The 12,560-nt window shown below is 43.5% G+C and overlaps 1 protein-coding gene across 1 annotated transcript in view; it reads right to left on the reverse strand.

The window, feature by feature from the left end:
• HERC3 (HECT and RLD domain containing E3 ubiquitin protein ligase 3) overlaps positions 1–12,560 on the reverse strand; it is a 169,499-nt gene that overhangs the window by 73,425 nt on the left and 83,514 nt on the right. The window contains exons 18-22 of the mRNA XM_065404824.1: positions 10,908–11,078; positions 9,925–10,068; positions 8,320–8,486; positions 7,008–7,074; positions 4,990–5,072 (exon numbers count right to left, since the gene is read on the reverse strand). Coding sequence (XP_065260896.1) covers positions 4,990–5,072; positions 7,008–7,074; positions 8,320–8,486; positions 9,925–10,068; positions 10,908–11,078 — 632 coding nt within the window. The remainder of the gene's footprint in view (positions 1–4,989; positions 5,073–7,007; positions 7,075–8,319; positions 8,487–9,924; positions 10,069–10,907; positions 11,079–12,560) is intronic.

The raw sequence follows: 12,560 nt of genomic DNA on the forward strand, positions 1-12,560 counted from the left end.
AGACATGAAAACCTGAAATAAGGAGGCAGGGGGAGGGAAATTTTGTTATCCAGTGTATGTCTTTTATTGTTGTTTTCTTGACAGTTGACTGTGCCCTGGGGGAAATTCCCACTGATAATGTCAAGACACTAAACACTGATCTGTTGCCCAACATCTCTTTTCTGCCCTTGTGGCTTCAACAGAAGTTGTTTATATGAACATTATCTGGAACATTGTCATTTTGATGTAAAATCCTACGTGGCAACTCTGAGAAGGGAACGCTGCAGACACTTCACAGTTTACTTTTCCTTAAAATTATACACCTATCCAGTATACCAATATCAAAGTAAGCAGTACTGAAGTATGAAATACCTAAAGTTGTACATTCAGCAGGTTATTGGGATAGGGAAGTGCAGCAGATCTGTCTCACTGCCTCCAGAGCACAGAGGAATGGAGGGGAAAATCATCAAGCAATGAAACCCTGAAGAGTCACTGGTTAACCAAATCCCGTTTCATCTGCACTCCGAGGGGCATGTTGGTGTGGCATTTGGAACAATAATGGGCAAGAAGCGTTATTTACCCTGGGAAGGTGGAAACAAGTGGATCTAAATGAATTTTCAACAATGAGGGGCAGTCCAAGGGGCAAACTAACCAGTAGTGATGATAGGTGACTATGGGTGGCCAGCTAGGCTTTGTCTAGACTAGAATTTAGATGCTAGCTCAGGTTTTCTAGCACAATCTATACCTTCAGAATTCTAGTCAAGAGAAAACAGTTCTACTTCATCATTTGCTAAACTGATTGAGCTAAAGTCTAGTCTAGGCTCCTCCTTCTCTAGAGTTTTTCAACCTCCAGTTCATTAACACATTTACAAAGACTAAATTGGACACTCCCCAAATGTTTGTTTCAAGCTACAACCATTTGTGCTTTACCCTAGGCCAAGCTAACATATACACTTCTTTCCCCAGGGTAGACGTGTCCTAAGGTTTTGTCTTCACTGCAGAAAGGTGTGTTATTTACATCCCAGTGGAGACAAGGCATGGATTTTTTTTTTTTTTTTACTTCAGTGTAGTGGACCCAGGTCAACCCTACAGCACCCCCACCCAGGGTTGACCTCAGTTAGCTACTTGGAGATAAACACTACTGCGCCTGGTCTACATTAGGATTTTACAGCGGCAAAGTCATCTTGAGATAAAAAACACACTTTTGCTCTAGTGATGACATACCCTAAGATGTTTGTTATAGTGGTTACTAAAAGTCAGCCTACAGACAACTCTTTCATTACACCAGTCTTGGGGCTACAGATTCTGCTTCCCAACTCTTTGAGAAACAATCAGAACTCTTCTTTACATAATCAGATTAGAAGAAAAGGACTTCATCAAGTTTGCCAACTTCTTGAAGATTTCCAATGCCAATCCCAAGAAGTCACTGAATCACACTGTTTCACTATCACAAAAAGAATTATGTGCCGTTTCCAGTAAAAACGGTCTTTGTACAAATCCGATTACAGGATTAAGAGAAAACAGTTTAATAGCTGAAAAAAAGAAAAAAGGTAGGTGTGTTGGTTCCAACCCAAGGAGCTGGTTCAAGTTGAAAGGACTTAATTACTATTTGTGTTATGTAGCACCTACGGCCCCTGATCACGGCCCCACTGTATCAGATATGCATAAAAATAGATGGCTTCTGCTTCAAAGAGTTAACAGTAAGTCTGCTGGTCTTAACCTCATTCAGTAAATTTACTGTCATGTACAGTATCTGTCCTGCAAAATCTCAAATTAGTCTTCAAGGGTAAAAATCACCATTTGTAGAGTGACTACTCAGTGCCCTATACACTACATAAGCAGCTCATCATCATCATCTAGCTCCAAAACCACAACCAAGACCTGATGTTATTGCTTATCTCAAGCAGTACCTCAGGGGTGCAAGATGTTGACAGAGGGCACTGCCTTAGGCTCTGCGTGTTTGCTCTCCGCATTCACATTTGGGGTCCTTCCTCAGTTTCCACTTGGTCATACTGTCACCAGTCTTTGCCACTCAAGCTCTTACTCAGTTTAGAGCATACCAGCGTTCTCCTTCTAGGTCAGGGCGTGAGGGCAGTTGTTCTGAAGGAGCCAGGTTCTCCAGGATCATTAGCCTCTCTCACCATTTTGTTATTCTGTAGCCTTCCACTGTGGTATTTTGTGGTGAGGAATTTTCAGAGGCAAAGCTCTTTCTGGGCGTCAGCCTCTTGGGGGGTGGAATGTGTCCATACAATGAGTGTCTTGGATCATGCATCTGTTTTTGTCTCTCTTGCCTTCCTACTGAAAGCATTGAGCTCACTGATGGTGGTGCAATAACCGCAAGGCAGTGTAGAAGTCAGTTTCAAAGTCCCTGTGATGATCCCACAGGATTGACTGAGATCAGTATTAATTTTGTGTGCATGGCTCAAGTGTGACCATAACGGTGTACAGAACTGCTCAAATGAGTAACACAAGGCAACACTGGTTGCTCAGAGTGTTTTGGGACTAGTTCCCTATTTTGTATTCGCAATTTTTTTGAAGTACACAGTTCCTGGAGTTCACTTTCCTTTTTCAACTTCTTTGTACGGCAACATTCAGTCTAATGTGACCCCCAAGGTTCAATGGATATTTATAATGCTCAAAGATTGTACCATCCCTCGATATCTGGATTTTTCTCTTGGTCTGATGGTGTTTCAGATAGAAGGCACACACTTGTATCTTGCTGAAACTAACTTTCAGGGATCTCATGCAATAGTATTCTTGACATAAGCACAGGGAGTCAGTTAAAATGTGCTTGATGTCCTCAAATCTTTCCGATTGGGTGATGATGCAAAGATCATCTGCATAAATAAATCTTCACACACTGGAGAATTCTGGTTGGTAACTTGCGTAGACATTAAACAGCAAGGGTGCTAGAACTGAACTTTGGGGCAACACATTCTGCTGAGTTCGCCATTTACTTTTCTAGCCATCCATCTCAATAGAGAAACATCGATTCTCGAGCAGAGAGGAGATGATCTGGACCATCTTATTATTGCTCTAAATTCTTGCCAATTTCAGAAGAAGTGAACAATGGTTCACAGTGTCATAAGCAGCTGACAGACCTATAAAACACTACCCCTGTAATTTTGCAGGCTTCAAAGCCATCTTCCATTTATTAAGTTAGGTTTACAACTTGGCCACAGCGTAATACAGTAAGGATACAGTAATCTTTGCATAGTTAAGGTCTTTATGTGGTTTGAGTAGTGCAACCACTTTGATCTGTCTCCACAGCCTGGGTATCTGCACTGTCTCCCTACAAGAGAGTTAAAGAAATCAGGTAGATACTTCTGTGCTCTTGTGTCCTAGGTGTAGTAATAGTTCATTAGATACACCATCACATCCAGCTGCCTTTACACATTTCAGAGTTTTCATAGCTATCGTGAGCTCCTCAGTATTGAGCTGCTCACTGTCGACTTTCTTTCTGTGAGGAGTGAGTGAGGCTCCCACTTGATTTGTTTTGTTTCATGCTGTGTTTTGTGGGCTGGGTTCCCATTTAGGATGAGTTGGTGTGTAACTTGGTTGGGACAGACTGTGGCAGTGCACTTTGGTCATTGTCCATCCGGGTTCCGCTTGCAAAGGTGGCTCAGGCTTTTTTGCTATTGTGCCACAGGTTTGTTGTTTCAACCATCGACCTCCAGCAGTCGCACCAGTCCTTTCTCATCTCTCTCACAAGCATTTCCCCAAGCCCAATGGTTTCTTCATCGAGTCGTCAATTCTGAATATCTTTTATATGGTTGGTGGGTTTGTTCTGAAAGACCATACATATAATGTCCAACATCCCCTCGGGATGTTCTTTGGGCAATCTTCCACACCAGCAAGACAAATTCTCCAGAGTTCTCGTGTGTCAGAGTACTAATACAGATGGATTCATCCAATTCAGAGGTAAAGTCTTCCCAGTCAGCCTTTGTGAGGTTGAATCTCAGCAGGTACTTTGTTTTCCTGGGTTGTACTGCAGCCTCTATTGTGACTTGCACTGGCCTATGCCACGATCTTGGGATTGCTCCCATGACCTCCCTTCTGAAGTTACCTGCATTTTCAGAAGTGGCAAGAGCTAGAAATATCCCCTTGTTCCATCACGCACTTTGGAAGGAGCATTAGTCCTGGGAGGTCATACCGCAGAGTCAGGTTGTTTGTTGCTGCCAACTTCCAAACTTCTTCCCCATGGTTGTCATTGCTGCGGTGTCCCCAGATGGTCTGGTGACTGTTGAAGTCACCTATGAAAAGGCATGTTTTTTCTGTCAAGTGGAAGTCAGTTGGCCATGCAAACTGTTCACATGTAACAGAAACTACTGCTTTTTGGTCAAGTTCAGCCATGATACCATGGTCTTTCACAACAGTGTTTTTCATCAGCCTTTTATCACATGCAAGTATTGTGCTGCCATAAACGTTGCATTCAGCATTCATACCTATATGCATGCCAGGGATGTTTGGTGCTATTCTCTCTCTCTCTCGCAGGCATACGATGTCTGCTTCTGTACCAGACAGAATGGCAGCCTTCTCTGCAGAGAATCCCTCCACCCTGGAACGGATGATTTCGAGTATCATCTTTGGCTCAGGCCCTAGGAAGGGCCGTTTATATGGATGTCTATGTCTTCTGTTCCAGTCTTGATGCATGTTTTCGGATTTGGTCTCCCCCATAATCAGTTGCAAAGGGAGATTAGCAGCTGCATTAAGGGCTTAAGTGATAGACAGGGCCTTATAGGGAGAGTGCAGGTGAGGGGGGTGAGGGGCGTGCACCAGGCCTTAACAATGGGGGGTAGGAAGTTAAGCTCTTTTAAAAATCTGGTCACTTATTTAAGTGCTGAAATGGGACCCACTGGGTCCTGACATCTTTTCAAAGTCTGGTCCGACATTTCCCCTGTGTTAACATATCTATCCCCTGTCAGTTCGTTATCACCCATGTGCCCACTGACGTAGGCATCACCAAAAAAGCATTTCAGTTGCCATGACTACTCAATTATAGTAACTCACCTATTGTCCTTCTGCACAGTAATTTTGTCTCCTTCTGGTATTAGCTTCTTCTGCTCTGTCACGCCGTAGCTTTCTCTGCATATCTATGTTAAAAAAAAAATAGGTTGTTTTCCCATTCTGTGTGTCACCATACAAGCTTGCAGAATGGGTGCAGGGTTCTTTTACTCGCTCCAGGTAAACTGCGTAACTACTGACACACAAAGAGTGAGGGAAGGAGGCTGGAAAAACAGATACGATGAGTTAGAGAGAAACAAAAAATACACAGACACCCTTCTATGCTTGCATCATTTTTCATACTCAACATTTGCTCTTAGATCCTGATTTGCAATCAAGGCCAAATGCAAACCTGGAAGAGAACCAAGCCACCCTGCTAAGTCAGCTGCATATTGAAAAACAAGAGATTGATAACCGCTAAAAATTACATTTAACCAATGCCATGTGTATTGGCACCAACAAAGTCCCCTTTGAATAATGGCAATGCAGGATGCTCCATTAATCTACTCTCACAATAGATTACCAGACTACTTGATAAGTCAGATGTGCTACTTTTGTCTGTGTTCATAACAGAGCTAGAATGCCAGCGGTACATTGGCACTCCATACATAATTATATTATTTTAAAGTGTCTCATGGATAAAATATTATGGGCCAGATTTTTAGCCAGCCAGCACAAAACAGATCTCCTTCAGACCATTTGGGGAAAATTATGAATCCATTTCAAGGCATCAGCACAGCAGTAAAGATGTCCTTTTGCCTGAAACCAGGCACAAAAGAGCTTGGGGGAAGTTATACAAGATTATTTTAACTGTTCATTTTATAGGCGGATGCGATCAGTGCTATAGCCTCCTGACCTCACCCTGAATGGTAGCACAGACCTGTGTGTGACTGTGTTAGACCCAGAATTGGTTCGCTCTAGAGCCAAGATTGATAAGACAGTTTTATTTTAAAAGCCCTCCCTTATCAAACAAGACGAAGTGTAGCCTTCTCAGAGCACACCGAGGTGGGAAGGATTTCTTCACAATACTCAACCCAATACCTGGCCATATCAGCTCATATCAGAGCCCCTTGGGAAAGGAGCTTTCGTGTCTTCTCGCTAGTAACAGGTGTGCTCAGATGTTGGACTAATGCAACCATCTCCACTCCAGACACTCCTCTGTATAAAACAGGAAGGTGATAAGCACCTACTTGTAAAGTTAGGGCCTACCCAGAACATCCTGTTCCAGACGAGACCATTTCAGCTTGGGGCCTGCCAGCATATCGTAACTTTGAAGTAAGCAAGGTGCCTCTGGGCGCATGTCTTCAGACTGAGCGACCCAGGCAGAGAAACCAGAGAGATTCTCGTGGATTTCCACCCCACTGCAGAGGCTATCGATTGCATTTACTGGCTGGGAGAAAATCTTCTGGAGCCTCACTATTTCAGTCTGCCAAAGCCAGTGTCCTAGTGATAGAGTGCAGCATTTGGTCTCAAAGAAGGTCTGACACAATAGTAAAATATTGTTCACTGTAAATGTTTGAAGTCACAAAAGGAGTCTGCACTGTTTACCAATAACAGAATGGTAGAAGTGTGCAGGAGATCAGACTAGATGATCATTATGGTCCCTTCTGACCTTAACGTCTATGAGAAGGGAAAGAAAAAAAAAAGATGGGTACAGAGTAACATTTTCAAAAGCAACCAAGTGACTTTGGAGTCAAAGTCCCATTTTCAAAAGGGACTTTGGAGCCTACAGCTCACTGAAAGTCACTGAGACACAGGCTCCTAAGTGCCTACGTCATTTCTGAAAATGGGAGTTGGGCACTTTTGAAAACTGCAGCCCCTTAATCCACTTAGCAGTGCAGTCTTCTTGACCATATACACAAGGACAGTAGAATACCCGCAAAGAAGTTTAACATTTCTGCAATATACAGCATGGATTTTATGGCCATGTTTGGGTCTAACCCACAGCACCCACACGTCTATGGCTTCTGCAGGCACCCACACAACAAATCACATAATTGACAAATGGTAGTAATTTGCCTTACTGTAAAGTTCAGGCAGAACGTTTCTTCTACATCATCCCCAGGATAATCTAAAAGCTGCTGAAGACTCCTACGAGACAGGCGGGGGAGGGAGGAGAAGGAGACAAATCAGACATCCAGGAGGCAATACTGTCTGTGCTTTATGTTTAAGGGGAAAAAACCCAGCAGTGAAAGTAAATAATGTAAGTCAGAGTAACAGGACAAGATAGAGAGAAATTCTGGGTTGCGTAAAGGAGCACAACGACATGCATTCCCATATACACATGTGCTTTGTTCTACATAGAATAAATGCCGCACTACAAATGCTCAGTCTAGTCTGTGTCTGACAAGAACAAGGATCCTGTTTAGTGGCCCAGTGCTTGGAAAAAGCATTCGATTTCTAGCTCTGAAGGATCACAAGATAGGCATGAGGGCTGCAGAAGGGGGGATGGGGGGAACGTCCATAGCTCCCTTTTTTAGAGTCCCATTGATGTCTCCCAAAATGTGGCTGCAGGACTCTGGTATATTCCTGGCCCCTCTCTTTACCCCATCAATTCTTTTTTTAAACATTGTTCAACTCTGAGCTAAAGAAAATTACATAGCAATCAATGTCAGATGATAATCAGACCAAGAATCTCATGTGACCTGAACCTTGCGACCTGTCAGAGCTAGGAAAAAACAATGCTCGGGGAGTAACTCTTCAGTTTGCTTGTGCCCAGGAGAAGCCATTCCTCCTTAACATTTGATTGCCTTTCTAGCTGGTTATCGTCACGGTCGCTCACAGTGGCTCCGACAGAGATCAGAGCCCCATCAGGCCAAGCAATGAACAGATGACAGAGCTGGTACGGTGGAGAATTTACAGTCTTAACTGATGAGTCAGACCAAGGTTGGAATGGGGAAACAGAGGCAGAGAGAGGCGATGTCACTTGTCCAAGGTCACCAAGCAGGTGAGCAGCTGAGCGGGGACTAGAACCCAGATCTCTCGAACCCCCACCTATAGCCCACTACATGCCCACATTGCCGCTGAAAGCTCAAAAAGACAAGCAGCCTCCCCCCATGACTCTACTCCATTCTGGTCCAGATTCAGTCAGCCACTTATGCATGTGAGGGGGAACACTGATTTCAATGGGACTCCTTGGGTGCTTAGAATAAAGCATGTACTTAAGCACTTTGGTGGATCAGGGCCCATAGAATTCACTACTTGATCAAGTCAGCAGGTCATTTATTTAACTAACATTAACCAGTTTAACCTACGTTGTTCTCAGATGAACACCTTGTGGGGACTGGGAGGGGAAGAAGTCAGAGCGGCAGCCTAGATAGTCCTTCAGCCTTATACCTTCCTTCCGTAGGGGACAGCTCCTTTAAGTCTTCTAAGCAGGGCGTCACATTCAATAACTTTTTGTACAGCGCCAGCGGGAAATGGAGGTCTACCACAGTGAAGTTGTATATCGCAAGTCCACATACTATGCCAATCAAGTGAAACCAGTTGTGCTCTACAAAACACTTCAAACACATAGGGAAGTCACAGTTAGACCAAAATTCATTGTGCAGCTTAATGGAACACCAATGTATATTCCCCCCGCAGATATACACATATTGCAGCATCTCGATTTGGGCTCAGATTTTCAGCCCCCAGCAGCTCCCATATAGATGTGGAGCCTGTCTGAAAACGCAGCCACTTCAGTTGGGTGCCTCAACGGAAGCGGAGTTCTTTTGAAAATCTGGCCTTCGACTGTGAGCGTCCCAGAGCCAAGCCTGTGCTCCTAGACTGTTTGGACAGCACCTCCCACCCAGTAAATGGTACCGTAAATCATTATTAATAATGTTATTGTTAGTGAACTGGCCCCAGATATTCAAGAGGGACAGATGTAAAAATATCACTTGTTGGCTCCAATCCTGCCATGAGCACCCAGTCCACACAGCGCTCATGGCAAGATTGGCGCCTCAGCCGAATCACCACCTTAGATTGTTACAGCCAAATTACTTTTAATCTATTATGCCTTTTACACATCCCTCAAGTTGGATCCTAACAAAAGAAGAGCCAGATCCCCAAGGCCACAATGTTTCCATTCCAAATACTGCAGGACAATGTTTCAATCCAAACAAAAAAGCCTATTTTCATTTAAAAGTCCTGCATAACAGCATTGTTATCCAGGAGCACACAAGTAGCTATTGCTGTATTTCGTGTCCATCTTTATTGCTGTTTGGTTTGAGATTTGTGCGTCAGTGACAACAGTGTTGCACATATTTTTTAAACTTTGCAACCATCTGAGATATTTTCACGTGTATACTACAATTATCCTTAGCACCGTCTGATTTGCTATTTTCACAACGTTAATGCTAACAATTGCAGTGTAATGTTATTTGTGGGTTACAAAATGTAATGTGCTGTTTTCTCGCTTGTAAAATTTCATGTTTAAAAATAATCAGATTATTTAAAAAAAGCACCACACATACTACAACAACTACCCAACAATGCAATTTTCACTTTTACAGCCAAGAAGAGAGAGTGAACCGTCTCTTGTATAATACCTGACATTCATTCCACACCACTCAAAACACTGTTTGCAGAGGTAGGCAAGTCAGAGTAACTGTGCTATTTTAATGGTTAGATTCTGGCTCCCTGACATTGTACATTAAAAAGCTCAATGCATAAATGAGATATTGTAGTGTATTGATTACGATCATATGAAGAGCAGGGGATGCACAGAAATTTAAAGTCCTTATGATTGGAAGTCTGATTTTGTACATCCCCAGTTTATGGCTGAGACACCAAACTATCGAATCAAGCAATGAATACACACCATTCAATTGCTCCACACTTATCAATTAGCATCACGGGAAAAAAACAAGAGGAAGCTGACTTTTTCTCACATAGCTTTTGTCACTAACTTCAATGTAGCACGTGTGTGCAAACAATGCAATCAGGTCAGTGGCTCACCGTATCTGAAAACCACAGCAGGTTCGATTCTGGATAGTAGGTGAACATTCCATAGATGGGATTCAGGAGTTCTTTTAGCAACAAGAGAAAGAATTCCTTTGTGACCCCTCCAGCATCAACAGCCTCCTCGCCATCAAAGATCACCTGCCGTGAAAACAGGTAACTGATCAGGATACCGAATGTGACTGTAGATTAGAGGCATCAGATTTAATCACAGGTCATGCAAATTAATAACTGTAGCATACAAAGCCGACATCAACAATGGGACTGTTTCAGCGCTGGGGGAAAGAGGGGAAGCGAAGTACTAAGACGACTTTTTTTTTTTAATGGATGATTCAACATTTTGTGCGGGAAAGGTGGAGGAAAAGTCAAATAATAAGCTGCTCTTCAGGTAACAGCCCAGCCCCTCCCCACAAGTAGGAGGTCAGTTCTCCTGGTCACAAGTGTTAGGGGGACTGAAACCAGCAGCTGTTGATCTCTGAGGCATCTTCTCAGACATAAAACACATTCATTATTAGGTGACCCAGTCTAGTTCTTCCTGCAAAATGGCAAAAAGACACCGCTTAACACTGTATAAAAACAAGATACTTGTTCTGGGGTTTGTTTTCGCTTTGGTCTCACATCCCCCTCCCCACCCACCCATCCACACACATACACGTCAAGGGAGTCCTCCACAGCGGATGCCAAACCTCTCCCTATGGCTTCCTTTATCTGGTCCTTTTACAATGAGGGAGAAGCCCATAGGTATTGAGCCAACCAGTCCCAACAAAGCCTGCTGATCAGGAAGGAGGCAGACGCATCCCCTCATTGGTTAGATGAAGCCCTGCTACTAGTTATAGCCATGGTGGAGTCCATATACCTTATATGGTTATGAGCCCACTGTGTGGATGGCAGGGATGGGGGGGGAACAGTTTTCCAAGAGAATTGAGAAGGAAACAAGGGAAATAAGGCAGATCAGGGAAAAAACTCCCAAAGGATCTTACTTTCAGAGGCTTTTTCAAATCAATATCTGAATGAATGCTCAGCTCCCTCAAAGCATCGCCAACTAAGTTGCTCCTGCGGACGTGAAGAACTAGGAAAGGGCTTCTGGCCAGCAGAGGCTCCAGAGTGAGAAGCATGAAAACATTTTGCAAATTCGCTCCATTGATCGCCACCTATAAAACAGCACAAAAAAGAGAGAGATTGAAAAAAGCAGGGTACCCTGGCACTATTTATTTCTTGAGTGGAGACAGTCGTACCACCACCACCACCTAGTTTGTGACCAATCCTTGGTATTCCTTCCTTCTGCCTCTTGTTACACCAGCAACAGCCATCTGATTACTGTTGAGGGTGAGACCCAGGGGATTCACTACAAATACTCTCTTCACAGCAGCACAGTGCTCATAAATAAATTGCCTCCCAGGAGGCTGAAGTCCTCAATATACAGAACAGATGTAACATAGGAATCAGCAGTTCAAGCTGGTCCCACGCTACCCAAACAACATGTCTTGGTCATGACTTGGAAGGACTTTCTCAAGGAGCGAGGTGGTAGTTTAGTTTCTGTGGATCATTCAGCTTTTAGCCTCTCCACCGAGTAGGGTTATCACCTGGCCGGTATTTGACTGGCCTGTTCATTTTTTTTTTTTAATGGATTTGCCAGTTAACAGAAAAATAATTTAATCTGCTGGGGGTTTTTTATGTGGGTCTAAAGATTTGCATCATCACCAAAATACACTGGGATATCTAATGTTAAAAGTTTCTGTGTCCAGCTAAAGACGAAGCAATGTTCTCACTCCCGCAGTTTAAGCAATAACAGACCAAAACTGTTGAAAATACAGCAGCTGTCTGCCCACTAACACCCAAAAGCACCGTGTGTGTGTCTGAGAGACGGTTTGAGTCGCTGTAAGTGGCTGTAGAAGGGTGGGTGGGTTGCGGAGTTGCCTTGTGGTTGGGGGTTGAGGTTGCAACAGACTTGCCTTGGGGGTGCCAATTTATTTATTTTTTTCATTTCTAGTGACAACTGTGGTGACCGTTTTTCATTGTGTGGGAACCCGTCAGCTAGGAACTAGATTCTCTTTTCACACAGTCCACATAACAGGCATCAGATGGTAACAACTTTTGGACACTAGCAAGCTGTGCTATATTTTAACCAGTGACTCATTATTAATGACCCTCTCCACCCACCCTGGCCCTCAATGAATGTCGATGGAAATGATCCCATTGTTCACATACAGCATTTTTACATTCACAAAGATAACCGAGGAAAGCTAACTAGTACGTGGCATCACTGCCATCTACTGGAAGGGATGTATCAGACCTGACCAACCACAAACCACTGTCCTCCAGTAGAGCTCTGGATTCCATTCCCTAGAGCGCACAAGTGTGGTTTAGTTGAGGACCATGATGTTGACTTGTGGCCACAAATTCAATGCAAATTGGTGCTTGATCACTTATACTATGATAGAACCCAGCACTAAGTTTTTGAGAATCACTCACTCAACATCAGGAATTCCAAGCGGAAGCCGTATTTGATGCCACCCACTTAGTGGAACAGAATGAAAATCTCACATTGTTCAATGTATTGCAAGGTGCAAATCACAATTCTGATCACAGTGAACCTCTCGTAGTGAAATAGATCTATTTACATAAAGGATTAT

This window comes from Emys orbicularis, chromosome 5 (genome assembly GCF_028017835.1).
Source record: "Emys orbicularis isolate rEmyOrb1 chromosome 5, rEmyOrb1.hap1, whole genome shotgun sequence".
Classification (NCBI taxonomy): Eukaryota; Metazoa; Chordata; order Testudines; family Emydidae; genus Emys; species Emys orbicularis.